Source organism: Leptonychotes weddellii, chromosome 9 (genome assembly GCF_054177405.1).
Source record: "Leptonychotes weddellii isolate Sample4059 chromosome 9, ASM5417740v2, whole genome shotgun sequence".
NCBI lineage: Eukaryota > Metazoa > Chordata > Mammalia > Carnivora > Phocidae > Leptonychotes > Leptonychotes weddellii.
In genome coordinates, this window is record NC_138377.1 from 457,816 (window position 1) to 475,678 (window position 17,863).

Genomic DNA, 17,863 nt, shown 5'->3' on the forward strand with positions numbered 1-17,863 from the left:
AGCCCCTTCCAGTGGAGGTCGACCAGGCCAGGCAAGAAAGCAAGCAGCACGCTCTCGGACCTGGGCCAGGGCTGGCGACTCCAAACCTTAGAGAGGAAAGGCTCAGGACAGGTGCTGGGAGGTGGGGTCGGGGAAGGCAGGGGCCGCATCTACCAGGGAAGAATGGGACTGGATGTCCTTACAAGCGGGGTGAGGAACTGATAGGGTCTGATGGATGCCTTGGCAGACCGGCAGTAGTTGTGTGGATGGTGACTGTGACTTGGACCAGGGTGTTGGCAGTGGAGGTGGAGAGGCCCAGACCTGCAGATAGAAGCCCCAGACCTTTCTGTGGAACTTGGGGAGTAAGGTCAAAGAAGGAACACCCAGGCTCCCAGCTCCAACGACAGGCTCACTGGGGCTCTTGGTTGCTGGAAGGGGAGCGGCTGGGAGAGAACTGGTTTGTGGGGGGGATCCGGATTTCCTTTTGCGCTCCTGGAAGGCACTCAGGAGAGAGTGCAGGTGTCATGGGCAAGAGAAGGCATCTGGGGAGGGGCGCCTGGGTGGCTCAGTCCGTGGAGCAGCTGACACTTGGTTTCAGCTCAGGCCATGATCTCGGGGTCCTGGGATCAAGCCCCACGTCGGGCTTCACGCTCAGTGCGGAGGCCGCTACAGGATTCTCTCTCCCTCTGCCCCTCCCCATGCTTGCTTGCACACACTCTCTCTAAAATAAATAGATAAATGTTTAAAAAAGAGAGGGCATTTGTCACAACGGAAAGGGTGAGACTCCCTAAGGAACAGCAGTGACAGAGAAGGGAGCGTGGCGGAGGCTGAGCGGCACCCTGTGTGTAGAGCTGGGATAGAGGTGGAGCGCAGCCAGTGAGGTAGAAGGAAGCTGGGAGAGGAGTATTTGCAGCAGGGAGTGGTGAGATGGAGGCCCGCGGCCCCCGGCATGAAAGCAGCCTGGAGGCTGCTGATGTCATGAGCGGTTTGGGGGGAGTCGTACTGGAGTGGATTGCAGGGTAAATAGCTTTCCCCCTGAGCAGGATGAGCTGAGTCTGGAGTCCACGTGGAAAATGAACAAGCAAAAATAGTCAAGAAGACTCTGAAAAAGAAGAGGGAGCGGCCAGCCCCACCAGAGATCAAAATGTGTCATGGCCGCAGGAGAATGAGGGGAGGGCAGCAGAGGGCAGAGGTCACAAGCCACAGCACAAGGGGGGGGTTGTGCGTGGTCACGATGGTCAGCGAAGCTGGACAGATTGCACAGACGGCGTTGCTCATCTGAATAACGAGAAAGTCTGAGCCACCCCTTGACCACATAGCAGTTAAAAAGAAAGAGCTAAATGTAAACGAAGTTAAACCGTAAAAATGTACCAAAAATATTGGCAAATCCCTTGACATCGGAGTGGAAATGCCCAATAGGAAAATGGACAAAAGATGGGCGCCTGGGTGGCTCAGTTCGTTAAGCGTCTGCCTTCGGCTCAGGTCATGATCCCAGGGTCCTGGGATCGAGTCCCGCATCGGGCTCCCTGCTCAGCGGGAAGCCTGCTTCTCCCTCTCCCACTCCCCCTGCTTGTGTTCCCTTTCTCAGTGTCTCTCTCTGTCGAATAAATAAATAAAATCTTTAAAAAAAAAAAAATGGACAAAAGACACAAGCCAAGAGTCAACCCGGACGAAATACAAAAGACCCATGAGTGCAGGGTCACCCGTAGTAAGAGAAATGCACATGAAAGTCATACAGAGATAACGATTCCTCACCTACTGGATTTTGGAGAAGCCCACAGTGCGGTCACATGCCGTGGTTGGCAAGTAGGGAGCAGGTGCTGGGGAAACGACACGGACCGCCGCCGTGGAGGCGCTCTGGCGCTCTTGGCATCGCAAGTACTTCTGCCCCCCGAGAAGCTATGCCCACCGGCTCCGCGATCAAGGCTATCTGCCAGAGCATGGCGTCTACCAGCACAACTCTGGAAAGCGCCCAGTGTCCGCTCCAGGGGACCAGCTGGTGATGACACAACCCCACAGTGGACCGGGTGTGGCTGTTTAGAGGTTACGGCCTTGAGGACGTTCATGTGCTGGTGTGGGAGGATCTCTACTGTCTGTTTTTAAGAGGAAAAACAGCAACATTCAGAACAGCTTCTGTGGTGTGACACCTCCGTGGGGGACACTGGGGAGAATCAATATCCGTATTTACAGAAACATTGGCGAACACCCGAGAAATGAGTAGTCGTGGGAGCCCAAAGGCAGGGGCGAATGCGGTGCGTTGGGGGCACACGCCAGGGGAAGCAGCTCCGGTATGTGCCTTTTAATGGCAGAATCAAGGTGAAAACACGACACTGAGGGAATAAGGGGCGTAAAAAGACACAGACATAAGCAGTCGTATGAGAGGTCCTGCCGGAATGTGAGGGGTAAAGGACGGGGTTTCAAGTTTAACCTAATTCATGTATGTTGGTGACCAATGACCCATAACATGATTCAAAATAAAACCAGATCTCCCCCACTCCCCCGGTCAGGCAGGAACCAAGTTCCCTCCCCATGAATGACCCACATTCCACCTTTTATTTCTTTAGTATCCTTCCAAGAATGTTTTGTAACCACGCACATGCGTGTTCTTGTGCTGATCATGTCCCTGGCACCTGGAGGGAGGGTCACACTGCCGTCCGCACGTGTGCTTGGTGAGCGGCGCTTGTGGGAGCCCAGGGAGCTGGTCCCACCGCCCACAGGCACTGTTACGGCCCAGCCGGGCAGGCGCCCGCTCCGCGCCTGCCCGGCACGGGCCCCGCAGCCTCACGCGTGAGGATGTGACCAGGCTGTGCCAGTCTGATGCAGAAGGGTGTCTCCGAGCATTTTATCCTGGAAAGTTTCAAACATGGGAGTTTCCCGAGCACAGTAAGCTCCCGGCACCTGTCTCGGTTTCAGCAGCTGCTCGCTCCCCGCTCTTCTGGCCGCATCCACAGCCCTGTCTGTTCCTGCCCTTTCACTGTTCTATCGGGTTTTTAAATGTACACACATCAAAATGCACAGTAAAGTTTGATACATCTTGACGGCCACATGGCATGCCACCCTGTAAAACTCAGGAACTGTCCACCCCCCTCCGAAGTCCCCTTGGACCCCCTTGATCCTCGCTTCCCCCTGCAGGGGCAAATGTCTGATTTTCCCCCTGGACGCTACCCCGCCCGCTCTAGAGCTTCGTGCAGGTGAGACAGCACGGTGGGCGCCCTTCCTGCCTGCTGCCCTCTGTCCCCCGGAACAGGGACCCCCCCTTCACGGTCACACGCCGTCCCGTGGGGTGAGGATTCTGCACCTGGCACGTCCACTCCAGCTGGTGGACATTGGGGTTGTCGCAGGCTCTTTGCTAACGCGGCTCTCGCTGCCACGAACACGTGAGGAAGGTCCCTTGGGGACACACGTCTCCCCTCCCCCGGATGAGCCCTCCCGGTGGAAATGGCCGGGTCACGTGACCGGGGTATGTTTTACCTCCCAAGCAAGGGGCGCCTTCCCCAGCGCAGCGCCACGTCCCACCTGTGTGAGTGCCGCCGGGCTTCCCGTTTGGGCACGGGCGTGTCCCGCGGCCTCACCGCGGGGCCCCTGGTGGCTAGCGGTGCTGAGCACTGCCCCGCGTGCCCCCTAAGTGCCTTGTGACAAACCGGCGGCACCGCGCTTCCCGCGGAGTCCTGTGCACGTGCTGCCCGCCCCCCTGGCTCTCCAGCGCCCTCACATCGGTGGTTCTCTGTGCGGGGGGTCGGTCCAGCCGAGCTGGGCAGGCGTCAGCAGCCCTCTGGGCGGTTGGTCCTGCTCTCCTTCTATGGTGTCCTTGGAATGGGCTCAAGCCGACTGCCCAAGCCCCTCCCTTTCTGCAGGCCGCGCAGGGAGGGGAGGGGCCGCATCTGTCCAGGCTTGGGTTCCCCAAAGACTCAGAGCCTGGGCAGGGGAGCCGGGTGGAGGGGAGGGGCCGGCGATGGTGAGAAGAAGGTGGCCACACCGGCAGCTTCAGACTCGTGACCGAGAAGCTGCGTGGTCGGGCGAATGGGGAAACGGAGCTTGTGCTGCGGTGGCGGGGGCGGGGGGCGGCTGGACTTGAGGTTCCAAGGGGGGTGCAGCTGTTGTGTGACCCGGGTGTGGGGGCGCAGGAGAAGGGGCCACGGAGCCCAGGGAAGGATGCTGGATGCATTTGCCTGCAGACCGTGGGATGTCCAGAGCCTTGGCCTCGGAGACTGGATGAGGGGATGGCTCAGCGTGTGTGGAGGGGGAGCCTTCTGCGAGCAGAGGGACCTCAGGGCTCAGAGACCAGCGCAGAGAGGAAGGGAGGGTGGTTTACCCTTGGGGGGTGTGGGCCTCAAGAGATATGAGATTCTGTGAGAGGCAGTGGGGGGTAGAGATGTCCCTTCCTGGCCGGCTTGGGGGGGCAGATGGGAGGGGCACTCTGCAGGGGAAGCAGAGCTGGGAGCGACAGCCCGGCGGGACAGCGAGGCCGGGGGTCCGCGCCCTGGGACGCCAGCAACGAGGGGGTGAGACTCAGGTGCGGGCCACTGTGGAGGGTGTGGGCAGAATGGGTTTGGGCCCGTTGAGGGCAGTCCTCCCTGCACCGTGGTCTGGACACGGGACGGCGGCAGGCAGCTGTGCCCAGCGGCCCGTGGGCTGCCCAGCACGTTGGAGGGCGAAATGGAATCCTCAACAAACCTTACTGACAAGAAAACTGCAGTGGCCGGCCCAGATCTGGGCCTCCGCAAGCTTCTGAAACCCCGACTGTTAGGGGTTGAAGTGTGTCTCCAGAATTCCTGTGTGGGAGCCCTAACTCCCAGCACCTCGCACCATGACCGTACTTGGACGGAGGGTCTTTACAGAGGTGATCAAGTTAAAATGAGGTTCTAGGACGGGAGTCCTTATAAGCGGAGGCGATCAGGACACAGACTCGGGAGAGGACTGCGTCTCCACGCCCGGGAGAGAGGCCCCAGGAACAACCAGCCCTGCCGACACCCGGATCTCGGACTTCCAGCCTCGGGAATTTCGAGAATGTAAACGCCTGTGGTGCAAGCTGCCCAGGGCGTGGTGTCGTGTCCCCGTGTCTGCGGCACAGGGCGGGGAATGGGTTTCTCTGAGTATAGACTTTGTTCAAATTGCCGAAAGCAATGCCACTTGGCTCCAATCAGGGAGGTGAGTCCCTGCCCCCCTAGATTTCCGGGGATACCCCAGATCCACTGAGATCTCTGCAGGGCCAGCCGCTAGCCAGGCCCTGCTGCCCTAGGCCCCCAGCCAGCTGTCCCCGCACTCCTCCCACAGCCCCCTGTGCTCGTGGAGACCCCTGCGGGGGACCCGGCCAGGGAGGATGAGGGCCGGGGGCAGGTGACCCTGTGGGGAGGCACAGGGCCCAACAGCGCCGGTCCCCAAACTGCAAACTGCTGTCGCCCGCAACCCAGCCCAGCCAACACTCCCAGGACGAGCTCCACTTGCTCTGCGGGCCACTGTTGCCAAGGCCCTCGGCGCTGGGGCCCCTTCTGAGCCACGGCTGGCCCCAGGGGAGGCAGCTGTGTTAGGTTTGCTGTCGTCCGCAGCGGAAGGGGCGGCCAGCATGTAGCGGCCGCTGCCCGTGTGCCCACCGGGCATGACCCCATTCACCCCTCTGCAGGGGCGTGCCATGATTCCCATCTTACGCATGAGAAGACTGAGGCAGAACAGAACTGCCCTGGGGACCAGGACGAGGAGCAGGTGGCCCTCCCCGCGGGGTTCTGTGACAAGCAGAGGGCTGCTGTCCACGCTGGTGTTGGGGACGTCTAGTGGGCGTGCGTGGGAGAGGCCCAGACCCGTTTTCCCTTTGATAGGGACAAAGGAGGTGCGGCGGAACCAGGAAATACCCGGGAAGCAGGGGGTCGCAGGGAAGGGAGGAACAGCCCTTCCCTACCACTAGTCCTCGTGCAGATGGCCGAGCGCTCCATCCTCCACTTAGAAGTTGGCCCAGATTTTAGGGGTCAGTTTCTGTGGGGGTCTACTGGGAAGATAGTGCTGGTGGAGGAGGGGGATAGGAGGGAGGAGGAGGCCCCAGGTCCTTCCACGTGCCTCAGTTTACCATCCCACCAGTGGGTCAGGCTGGATGGCTCCAGCCCCAGAGGCGTGGGTGATGGAGCCGGCAGGGAGCTGAGTGTGGGTACCTCATGTCAGCCCCCTCCCAGGCCAGCCCCTCCCCCTAAGGGGGCCTCTCCATGCCCTCCCCCCCCCGGTTGGCTTGGCAACAGCCGGTTCTGAGAAGGCCCAACTGGTAACATGACTGGGTCTCCCTGCAGGTCAGTGGCGCTGGTCCAGGAGGAGGGCTCAGTGGGAGGCAGGCTGCGTGGGGGAGGGGAGGTGCCGGGCACCACCGTCGGAAAGCAACGACCCGCATTTGGGGCAAGGACTGGTAAGGCCTCAAAGTATAGCCCCAAACCCAGCAGCCTTTTGAGCGCCAGCTCAGCTCGGCACCACCCTTGGGGACCCCATGCAAGTACGGTTCCCCCTGCCCTGCCCTTGGGTCTGCTTTGGCTCTTCTTGGGGGACACTTTGGCCAGGACTAGGCTTGGGACACACACGAGAGGCCGTCTGCTCATCCGCCCCGGGTCCGGTGAAAAGGCACAGCTCAAGGGAACGCTCAGAGAGCCCCAGCTCCACGTTCCCATGCAAGGGCTGAGCAGGGGCTGGGACGCCCACCCACGCCCAGCTGTCAGCTCTGACACCAGCCTGATCTGGTTCAGGGCTCTAGAACCCCCACGGGGCCAGGCCTGCCCAGCCACTGCCCAGCTTCACCCCCAGTCCCCGGGGCTCTCTAGAGGTCAGGGAGGGCCCCACAGGGTGAGGGTGGGGCCAGGAGCGACACATCCCCTCCAAGCCTTGCCCACCTCTCGCCCAAATCCTGGCCTCTGAGGGCCCAGTCCCACCCCGAGGGAGGTGGGGTACATATGAGTTGTGGTGGGAAGGAAAAAGGCAAAGGGTATGTGGGGGGCAGGTGGGGGGGGGCCCAGGAGTTGCGGTTGGACAGGAGGTAGACAGGATGACCCAAGACCAGAGGATCATGAAGCCTCAGATCCAAGCTCGAGGGCCTGTGGCTGCTCAGCAGATCCCCCCATAGCCCCCCGCACAAGAAACCAGGGTCCCCTCACCAGGTCCCAGCCTGCCTCCTGCCCCCCCACGCCCCAGGGCAGGGAGGGCAGCCTGAGGAAAGACGGTGTGCTACCTGTCCATAGCCCTGCCCTAGCCCACGCCCCCCGCGACGGGGCACAGCAGGTGATGCCATCTGAGACAGGGTCCCCAGAGTGGCCACTGCCCACCTAGGACCCTCCCCTGCCCCCGGGGCCTCTTCTGCCCCCACCGGCCCAGAACAGCAGGGCCCATACTTCCCACACACACTTGGAGATGCACACGCTCCCGTCCCCAGGAATAACCCCGGCCATCTCCACCTGGGGCGGACTTTATTAGCACTGTGAGCATGAAGACGATGATGGGCACACAGGAGGACAGCTCTGGCTTCCGACTGTCATGGCAAACAAAACCTCCCGCCAGACGCTAAGCACAAACCACCGTCCTCTGGGTCACTGGGCGCGGCCCACCCCCGGGGCAGAGCAGATGAGGCCGCGGGGAGGCGGCGGGACGGGCCCAGGAGGACCCGACACAGCAGGCTCCCCTCGGACGGCATCCACACGCACCTTTACTACACATTCCCACACAACTGTGTGTTGAACATATAGAGATTTCGTCTGAACTGTGTTGGTTATCACATTAAAAACTAACCACTTGTCTTTACATTAACTTCACAGTAACTGTTTGCAGAAGACAATGAATCCAGTGTCGATAAGTCAGGACAGGAAAGTAAGTTCCTTCCCCCATGGAACCCCTGGGGAAAACCAGGGCCGCCGCCGCCTTTGCCTGCCGCCTGCCGGCGCTGTGGGCATGGCTCGGCCTCGCCATTTACTAGACACACGCACATGCGCGTGTGCACACATACACACACACACACACACACACTCGGAAACCTGATCATGGAGGAGGTGACACGGAGCGTGAGGTAACCCTTCCAGAGGTGCGGGGCCCAGAGCCAGGATGATCACAAGCAGGGGGCCCCTTGCCCGGTGTGCTCTGTGGTCTGCATCCAGGCCAGGGCCTCGGAGTCCCAAGCACCGGGAGAGGCCCTGCACCGCACGGTGGGCTGCCCGCACAGCCGGAGAGCCGAGGGTGTGCAGGGAGACGGCCCCTTCTGCCCGCCTGCTGTGAAGGCCACCGGTCGTTTCACTCCAGACCGGGCAGACAAATAAATACGACATCAAGTGTTGCCAGGAGACGAGAAAATAACTTAAGCTTGGCTGGACTCTGTCCTCAGTGCCTCCAGTCAGTGGACACCAGGAGTCCAGGGGGCTCTGCCACGTGCAGGACCCCCAGAAGCAGGGGCAAGCCCCCGCCTGCCCTCGCCCCTTGCCATCATCACGGAGATTCTGGCAGCAAGATTTGCTGGGTGACCCCCACCAACTGCAAATGCAGAGGTCTTTTGGGGTCCAGGAGCTGTGGGTGACAGTGGGGGGCTGTGCCCCCAGCCCAGCAGGTGCTTGTCCCCTCCCTGTTCGATGGCAGCTTCCACCCAGGCCCCACTGGAGGGAAGGGAAAGCCTGCAAACATCGCCCCTAGTAGAGAGAGCAGCTTCTGGCCCCCAGCTCAGTGCTCCGTAAACGACCGGCACTCCGGGGAGACCCTAAGCAGGCAAACCGGTGACCTCAGGGTGAGCCCCACAGCAGCCCGGTAGCAGCCCCTCCGGGCCCCACCCAGGGGATGCTCAGAGGCGCCCTGGACCCCGGGACCAGGCAGGGAAGCAGCACGGCCCTCGCCCGCGGGCAGATAGCCGGCAACCTCGGGGAGGCTCTCTGCATCTAAAGAGAATCCTATCCAAATTGTGACTCCCTCTCTCCGACCGAGTTACAGTGTGGTCAGGATCAGAAGCTCCGGAGGACCCACCTCCCACCCCAGCACCTGGAACTCAAGAGCCCCTCAGCGTCTGGCTGGTTCTGCTTCTGCAGCCCGGCCACACCAGCTGTGCCCCGAGTCCCCCGCCTGCACGCCCTGGGCCCAGGGCCTCCCGCGGAGGCTCCTGAGGCCCCCCACCAGGAGGGTCCTGTTCCATCCAAGTGCCGTTTTCGGGACACGCTGACAACTTCTGTGGTGTGTTCATTCTCTACCAAGCCTGGGGCCAGGCTCACCAGGGTATGCCCGCGTGAGTCAGTGAGGGTCAGGAAAGCCCCCGCTGAGAGGACTGCAGAACGTCCTCGGGCCAAGGAGGCTGGGCGGGAGCCCTTGGGACAGGGCCCTTGGGACACCCCCTGGAGCTGACACAGGGGATGGAGAGGAAGACAGAGTTCAAAGTCAGGGCACAGCTGGGGGCAGGAATCAGTTGGGAGGGGGGGAGCAAAGCGTGGAAGAGGGCGGCCCAAGCCAGGCCAAGTCACCCGGAGCCTGAGCCTGTGGTCCAGGGGCAGCAGTGGCCTTTCTGCTGGGAGCTGCGGCACCAGGCTGCCCCCCACCCCCCACCAGCTCCCATCCCTCCTGCTGCGTCCCAGCGGCCCACCTGGGAGGTCCCTCCCCGTCCTCCCACGCCGCACAGGGACGGGTCACACCAGCAGGGACTTGACCAGGCCACAGTGGAATTTTCGGACGTGGCGGTAGAGGTCCCCGGACTGCGTGAAGCGGCGCTCGCACCAGCGGCAGGCGTGCGGCTTCTCGCGCGTGTGCACCACGGCGTGGCGGCTCAGGTTGTGCGAGTACTGGAAGCTCTTACCGCACTGCGCGCACGTGTAGGGCTTCTCGCCCGAGTGCGTGCGCTCGTGCCTCTTGAGCGTGTACGTGCAGGAGAAGGTCTTCCCGCACAGCGGGCAGGTGGGCACTGGGCCGTCGGGCGACAGGCGCGCCCGGGCGCCGTCCCGCTCGCGGAAGTGGGCACCGAGGTGCAGCTGCAGCACGTGGGCGCTGGGGAACAGCTTGCTGCACAGCGGGCAGACGCAGAGGTGCCCGCCGGCCCCCCGCTCCGCATCCAGCTCCCGCTCCCCGCCGCCCGCCCCGCCCCCCCGCAGCGGCTCCACGCCCACTGCCCGGCGCTTGGCCGCAGGAGCACAGCGGGGCTGCGGGGGGCTGTGGGGGCTGCGAGGGCCGCTGCCGTCCTCCGGTTCCGACAGCGAGTCCCGCGAGTCCCTCACTAGTCGCTGCACGCAGTGTTGCATCTGGCTGCGGGGGGGGGTCTGAAGGACACAGGGTGGAGGGACTGGCTCCCGCCTGGGGCTCGGCTTCAGTGACAGGTCCAGGGCCCGGTCTGAGTCCCCGGGGGCCTGCCAGGGCGGGCGCCCGGGCGCTCGCGGAGGGAGGGCGCCGACCCCAGCCCGGGGCGGCCTGGCCTTCTGCGCGGCCGGGCAGAGCTCCGGGGCCCGGGTGGGCTGGGGGCGCCGGGGCTGGCCTGGCGGCTCGGCCGGGGCGGCGGGGGTCCCCCGGTGCAGCGCGCGGCCCTCGTCCCTGAGCCTGCCCTTGCAGACCTCGACGACGTCGTGCATGTGCAGGTAGCCGGCGGCGGCCAGGACGTCCTCCACCGGCAGGCTGCGCAGGTCCAGGCGGCCCTCGTACATGAAGTCCAGCAGGCGGCCGAAGGCGGGCGCCGTGACCACGTCGCCGTTGAGCCGCACCGCGTCGCGGCTGCCCGCAGGCCGGTCCCTGTAGAAGAGATGGAAGGAGACGCTGCACGCGGCCAGCACTGCGCGGTGGGCCGGGAAGCGCGCGGCGCCCACCAGCACCGTGCAGTCGCACAGGAAGCCGTGCTGGCGCTGCTGCCGCAGGCGGCCCAGCAGCCGCGCGCCGTGCTCCGGGAACTCCATGTCGCCGCGGGCCCCGGCGGGCGCGCACGGGGCGCCCGCCCGCCCGCCCGCCGCGGCCGCCCCCGGCACCTGCCCCGCAGCAGGAAAAACTCGATCGAAAGGAAACAGAAGCCGCCGGCCGCGGGGCGGGTCCAGGGGCGCGAACCTGCGCGCGTCCCCGCCGGGCCGCCCCTGAACTTCACTCCGGGGTGCCGCCCGCCGCGTCCCCCGACGCCCGCGTCGCCGCCCGCCGCCCGGCCGCCGCCTGGCCCTCCGCCGCCGCCGCCGCCGCCGCCGCCGCCGCCCCCATTTATGGCAGCGCGGCCGCGGGGAGCGGGCCGGCGGGCGGGGCGGGCGGAGCCGGCGCCCGCCCTCCGCGCTCACCTCCACCGTCCCGCGGGCTCTCCGGCCGCCGCCCGCGCCGCGCACCCTCCCCGGTGCGGCCCCGGTGCGCGGGGCTCCGGGCAGCGTGCCCCGGCGGGGAGGGCGCGGGACGGGAGGGCGCCGGGCGGGGCGCGCTCCAACTTGGCCGGCCAGACAGCGCCCGCCGCTCGCCCCGCCCCGGAGAGAGCGAAACTCGGGGCGGGGGCTGGAGGGGGCGGGCCGAGGCGACTTCCCGGAGCGGCGGAACCGCTGAGGTCACCCTCGCCGCCCCTTCCCGGCCCGCCCCGCCTCGCCCAGCCGGGCCCGGCGAGCCGCCAGCTGGGGCACCGGGGTGGGAGGGGATGAGGGGCGCGGCGGGGGAGGGGGCTCTCTCGCGATATTTGCCGCCTGGGCCTGGGCGTCTACTCCCCCCCGCCCCCACGGGGGTCCCAAATGCGCCCCTCTGCTAAGGAACCCTTTCCGAGGACCGGCTCCTTTCCGGGCCCGCGCTGGGGCTGTCACCCGAGGGCGCACTTTGCGGGGCGCTGGCCGTGGGAGGAAGGAGAGGACACATGGAGGGGGTCGTAAATTTTGAAAAGATGACACCCCTTTTTCGTTGAAAACCTCTTCTTAAATTGGAGTCAATTTGGCTGGTGCCTTCTTCCAAACACTTAAGCGGGCTCTCCACGGCAGAGTCCACAACAGGGGACTCCCACCCTGGCAGCGGAGCCTAGCGCAACCTCTGCAGGGGGCCAGGCACCCTGAGCTCTGTGTCCCAGAGCCCCAGGGACAGGGCACGATTCTGCAGACGTGGCGGATAGGCCGACAAACGCCTGTCGGTCGGAGGCCCAAGCGCCCCGGAGTCCAGAGCAGGCAGAAAAGTGTTTAGGGAGGGGGAGAGCCTGCGGAGGGGCGGAGTTGGCACCCTGGGGGCAAGGGGCAAGAGCAGCCTGAAGGTGTCAGGGGGCATCTAGTCCTGCCGAGAGAAGGAAATAACCTGAGGGAAATAGAAAGCGATGATTTTGAGAAGTTGGGGCCCCAGGGGTGGGGGAGACTGTTGGCTGGCAGTCTCTTCCCAGGGCAGTGATCTAAAGGGGCTGCCCTTGATGGAGCAGAGTCCAGGCACTGAGCACTGCTCAGCATCCTTTCCCAGCAATGCAGCTAGCTAGATGCTCTCATCATTACACCCGTTTGCGGGGGGGTGGGGGTAGTGAGGGAAGGGCCCACGGCCACGCAGCGGCCATAGGGCAGGCAGTAAGTCCCTGAACCGGGATTCGAATCCCGACAGGCTCCTGAATTCCCACCTGCACTGCCCGCAGCCCCAGAGATGGAGGCTGGGCTGGGGAGGAGGAGTCCCAGCCAGGGGTGGGGGGCAGGTGGAAAGGAGGCCTGGACTAGGGGTTACAGAGGGTGGGACCTCAGGCTGCAGGAGGAGTGGGAAGGCCTCCAGCCCAGCTCCTCAGGAGGAGGGAGCAGCCCCTGTGGGATGGGGGGGGGGCGGTGTGAGCCACCCAGGGGTCCTAGTCAAATCCTCGGGTTGGAGACCTGAGGAGGGGCCCGGCACAACTGGTATCTCAAGTCTGTGGGAAGGAAAGCCACATTTTTATACTCAAACATTATTTCTTAGTCATTTGAAGTTCACATCTGATTGGACATCCTGCATTTTTCTTTCCTAAATCTGGCCAGCACCCTTGGAACCCTGAACTCACACTGCACTCAGCCACTGAGACTGCCCTGGCTCCTGAGGTCTGTCCACTCTGCACAACAACCCCCCCTCCCCCACCACCACCAGCCTCAAGGAGGGCCAGCCCCCCTCGCCCAGGCCCCCAGCAGGAGGAGCCAGATTCAGGTCAGGTCAGAGTGAACCCTGATGGACGGCCCCCGGGGGTTCTGTCTGGCTTACAGCCTGCCCGCTGCCCCCTCCCAAGCTCAGACACAACACTCGACCTCCTTGAACCTTGAAATCCTCATCTGCAAAGTGGAAGGTTAACTATAGGGCCCTGGGGTTCCCACTGTGTTCCCCCAGAGAGCCCTCCCTGGCTCCTCCCCCATTTCTGTCTTTGTTCCCAGGGCCCCACCCCCGACAGCGGTCTTCACTGACCACCGCAGCTAGGAGCCCCCCAGGCCCACCTTCTCCTTTCTCCGCTTGAGCCTTCTCTAGAGCATTCCCCAGGTCCCGAGACCGCACGACCTCAAGGTTTTCCCGCGGTCTCCTTGATGCTAAGAAGCTGGCTGGGCACAAAATGGGGGTTCAGTACATGTCTCGAGTGAATGCAATGGCTTCTGTGAGGGATGTCCAACCAAATCCTGACTGCTCCGGGGCGCCTACCCGTCCCGGGTTGCTTCCCCAGGTCGGGCCCCAGAGGCCACGGAGGCAGGGAGGGAGGCCGGCCATCCTGGGGCTCTGGGCAGACAGCTCCCCAGGCGGGCCAGAGTGAGGCCCTGGGGCGGGCAGAGTGTCCTGGCCTGCCCTGCCTGGCTAGTGGGACAAAGCTCTCCTTGGGGCCCTGACCGAGGCTGCGGGGCGCGGAGAGGGGCCGAAGCAGGTTAGAACGCTGCCTGCGGAAGCCGGGGAGGCCCGCCCAGGTAGGGATGAGCTAGAGCGGGAGGAGGGGCTTCACTGCTGGGAGTGGGAAGGCCCGGGTTAAGTGCCCCTGGCCCACCCCCCACTCCCCAGGAGGGGCTGTCCCAGGCAGCCCCAGGAAGGCACTTGGGAGCTGCCGCCCCCGCTCCCCTGCCCTCGGATCCCCTCTCTGGCCCATCGCGGTCTCGGGCACGGGGATGACAGGAGGCCACCGCAGTGGTGCAGGCAGAGCCTCCGTGGACGCAGCTGGCCAGGCGGCCATCTGGCCGGGGAGCTGCCCCCGGGCCCCGCCCTACAGCTGCTGCTGAGACCCGGCGGGGGGTGCTGGCCTGCAAGTCCGGCCCGATGGCTGGCAGCTGCAGAAGGTGACAGGGCCCGAGGTCCCTGAGCTCCGGGGGTGGAGGGGAGGCAGCCACCCTCCTGGAGACTGCTACAGCAGTTTTTGTTGGAAACATCTGGCCAAGGGGCTCCCCAGAGGCCCCAGCGTTGGCTGGGGCGGGCTGACAGTGGGTCCCCATCTTGCCATTCTATCCGAGGTGCAGAGGGGGTGTTCTTGAGGGAAGCAGAAGAGAGGCCAGAGGAGGAGAGGGTTGGCCCTGCCTGCGGGGCTGCCCCAGTCCCAGGGCAGGCTCACACAGAGGCGCAGACGGGACTGGGGGCTGCGGAGATGGGGCGTGGGGCTCGCGGCAGGTCTCCGGCACTTGGCGGGCACCAGAGCTCCATGCAGAGCAGGCAGGGAGGCCTCCTGGACACAGGCCAGCGGCCGATCAGCCGGGAGGTTTTGGACCACCTCGATGCAGCCTCCTGGCCAAGATGCCTTTCCTCAAATGGCCACGGGGCTCCAGTGAGGCCACATATTCCATGAGAGGGCACCCTCCCAGACCCCGCCCCCCCATTCTCTTCTTGTCCTGGGCCTTCTCCATAGCCCTGCCGGGCCAGGATGGGGGCAGGTATGGACACCCTTCCTGGGAGAGCAGTGGGTAGGTGGGACAGTCCCTGAGGGGCCCCAGGGGCCCACCGGGAAGGTTCGCGGGGTAAGGGATGGACAGATGCAGGACATCTGGTGGCTGAGCCTCAGGGCCGGTGTTGGGTCCCAGAAGCGTGGATGACTGGTCCAGGCCTCTCCCTCGGTTTCCTGGAGGCAAGGCCCTGCCTGGGGGTACTCAGAGCTGAGAGTGCTGGGCTGGGTTGGGGAGAGGGGCAGCGGGGCCAAGGGGAGGAACTGGCAGTCACTTCCCCCTGAGCAGGGGAGACTGCCTCTGCCCCAGATGAAGTATCTATACCTCCCAGGCTGAACTCTGACCCAGAATGAAGAACAAAAATGCCCCTCTCCCCCACAAAATACATACCGACTCCAGGAGGATAACTCTCAAGAGTCTTCCTTTTACAAAAGGATTACTATCAACTTGGAGGCCTCAGGGATGGGGGGAGGGGCCGCTGCTGGAGAAACTTCTGGCTCTAGCCTAGCGCTGGGCCCAGGGAGGGGTCAGGGCTGGGGAGTCATCAGCAGCGTCCTGGGAATCTGTAGGTGGAGGGGACTGGGGTCCCCCTGGCTTGTCAGCCTGTCAGCCTTGCGCCAGCCCGCCCCCACCCCCCCCTGCCAGGTGGACAGCAGGGAGGGGCCTGGGCTGCCTCTGTTCTGACAGCCCTTCTCCGGAGTCTGAACCCCCTCTGGGTGTCTGTCCAGCTCAGGGCAGGCAACCCAGGCCAGGTGTGCCCAATGAAGCCAAGGACCCCGCGGATGCCCAGCCACGGCCCCTGTGGCCCTCTGCTGCCTCTGTCACCATGTGAAGTCTCCCATCTGCTTTCGTAGAGCTGTCCCTGTCTTTCCTAGGGGCAAGGGGAAGGTCTTGGAAGCCCCTCTCCAGGGATGGAGGGCCCTGCCCAGGGCCGGGTGGTCTTTCAGCACAGGGGCCTATGACCCCTTCCTCCCGAGCCTTCCCTCTCCTGTGTGCATTCCAGCCAGCCTTCCGGCCCGGGCCGCTCACACTGACCTCCACCTAGCCTCCTGCACGCGGCCCCAGGACCACTCGCTTGGCAGGGTCCTCGGACTGGGCCTTGTGGGGTCGTCTTGGCTGCTCCCAGGCCCACAGCACTGCTACCCACTTGGGGCACCTTTGGAAAGGCACACTAACCCACCCCACCCCCACGCCACGGAGGCAGAAGCCCGGGGATCGTCCCCGGCCCGCCCTTCCCCCACGGGCGCCCTGGACGCGCCGGGAAACTGAGGCCGGGGAGCACGCGGCCCGGGCGGCGTGGGCGGCCCGCCCGCCGCGCGCTCCCGGCGCCGCGCCCTCGCCCCGGCCGCGCCGGGGGCGCCCCGGGCGGCGGAGGCGGATGTGGGCGGGCGGCCGGGCGGGGCGGCGCGGGGCGGGGAGAGGGCGGGCCGGCGGCGGCGGGCGGCGGCGGCGGCGGCGGGACCGAGCGCGGCGGGCGGGCGGCCGGCCCAGCGCAGCCAGCGCAGAAGCGCAGCCGGAGGACGCGAGCCGGCGGCCGCCACGAGCACCGGGCCCGGCGGCGCGCGAGGCCCGCCCGAACAGCGCCCGCCCGCCGCGGCCTCCAGCCCGGCCCCGCCCGGCGGGCGCGCGGGGATGCCGAGCGGCGGGCGCCGGAGGCCGCGGCCCGGCTAGGCCCGCGCTCGGCCCGGACGCGGCGCCCGGTGAGTCCCCGCCCGCCGCCCGCCGCGCGCCCGCCCGCCGCCGGGGCCCGGATTTCCTCCCGCGGCCCGGCGCTTTGTTCCCGGCCGGCGGGGCCGGGGCGCGGGCCGCGCGCTGCCGGGGTGGAGGAGCGGAGCAGGAAGTGGCCGAGCGCGGCCTGGGCGGGGAGGGCGCGCGGGCCGGGCCGGGCCGGCGGCGCGGGGGTACGGGCCGTGGCCCCGGCCTCCCTCATGACCTTGGGGGAGCGGCCGGTCGGGCCGGGCAGGGGATGAGGGACGAGGCGGGCTGGCCGGCCGCGGCGCACAGTAGGTGCTCAGGGGCACCTCGGAAAGGCTTGCTCCAGCCCTCGTTCAAGTTTGTGGGTGGGCCTTGGAAAGACTTCCTTTGCCCATAGACAAAAAGTTGTAGGTGATGGCGAGGTGCCCGGGCCAGCCCACAAAGGACTAGCAACCCTCCTGGGCCCCGAAACTGCTTCGTGACCTGGGTGGGCTTTGGAGGTGCTGCCCACCCCATCCCGGAGGCTGGGGCCTGGTAGGCGGCTGGGACTTGCCCCCCAGGTTGGGGGATAGGGGGGCAATTGGTGAACTTGTCTGCGGGCAGGACTGGTTCCTGCGTATTGCCATGGTGGGCAGAGTGGGGGGCACGGGCCTGTGCTCGGTAGCCAGAGGGCCCCCCAGCCTTGCTCCAGGCTACCCCTGGCTGCTCTGAGCCCCTGGGCCAAGTGAAGGGCAGGGGGTGCATTGGCGGGGCTGGGTTCCCTGCCCTCCCCCAGCGGAACATACAGTTCACAAACCAGTGTTTGGAGACAGAGGGAGGGGGCCCTATAAGAGCACAGGCGATTTTTGGTAGGTTGTTCCGTAAATAATCACGGCGCTAACACACTCTTATGGTGTAGGCATTGGCGGTGCGGAAGCCATGGGAAGCGGGGACCCTCCGTCCCTCCGGCCCTGCGCCCAGCGGCGGCCCAGGCGCTGGCGTGGTGTGTTCATTTCTGTGCAGATGCACATCACCCTGTGCATGTGCACAGATATATTTTTACACACGGGGCTCGACAGCTGACTCTGTCAGCAGCAGGCCCTGCTTAGGCCAGGGTGGGGGTGGGGACATCCAGAGGTCTTTGGGTCCAGCCCTCTGCCTGCAGGCCACGCCCACTTGTGTCACCAGAGGGGGGCCGCGCCTGCCTCGCAGGGGCTCAGAGCCCTGTCCTTGGAGGTCTCTTCCTTCCCTCAGTCTTGCTTGCTGCCTGTCGCTGCCCCGTGGCCTGCTGAGCACGCTGGGCCCTTTCCTCCCCGGGCAGAGTGTATCTCCCCGGCCTGGCAGTAGACACAGACAGTGGGGTCTTCCTGCCCTTTTCAGTTTAGCCGAGCAGCCTTCTCTGGGCCCCAGCCCCATGCCTCAGGAGGCCAGTAAGGTGCGTTGCCGGACAAGGTCCGCAGCTGTGG

At 65.3% G+C, this 17,863-nt stretch overlaps 1 protein-coding gene across 1 annotated transcript; it reads right to left on the reverse strand.

Moving 5' to 3' along the window:
* Nucleotides 1-9,590: 9,590 nt before the first annotated feature.
* Nucleotides 9,591-10,850, reverse strand: ZBTB42 (zinc finger and BTB domain containing 42). The gene has a single exon (XM_081829803.1). It carries the CDS (start codon nucleotides 10,836-10,838, stop codon nucleotides 9,591-9,593), a length of 1,248 nt encoding a protein of 415 aa, XP_081685929.1. The 5' UTR covers nucleotides 10,839-10,850.
* Between the last annotated feature and the right edge of the window lie 7,013 nt (nucleotides 10,851-17,863).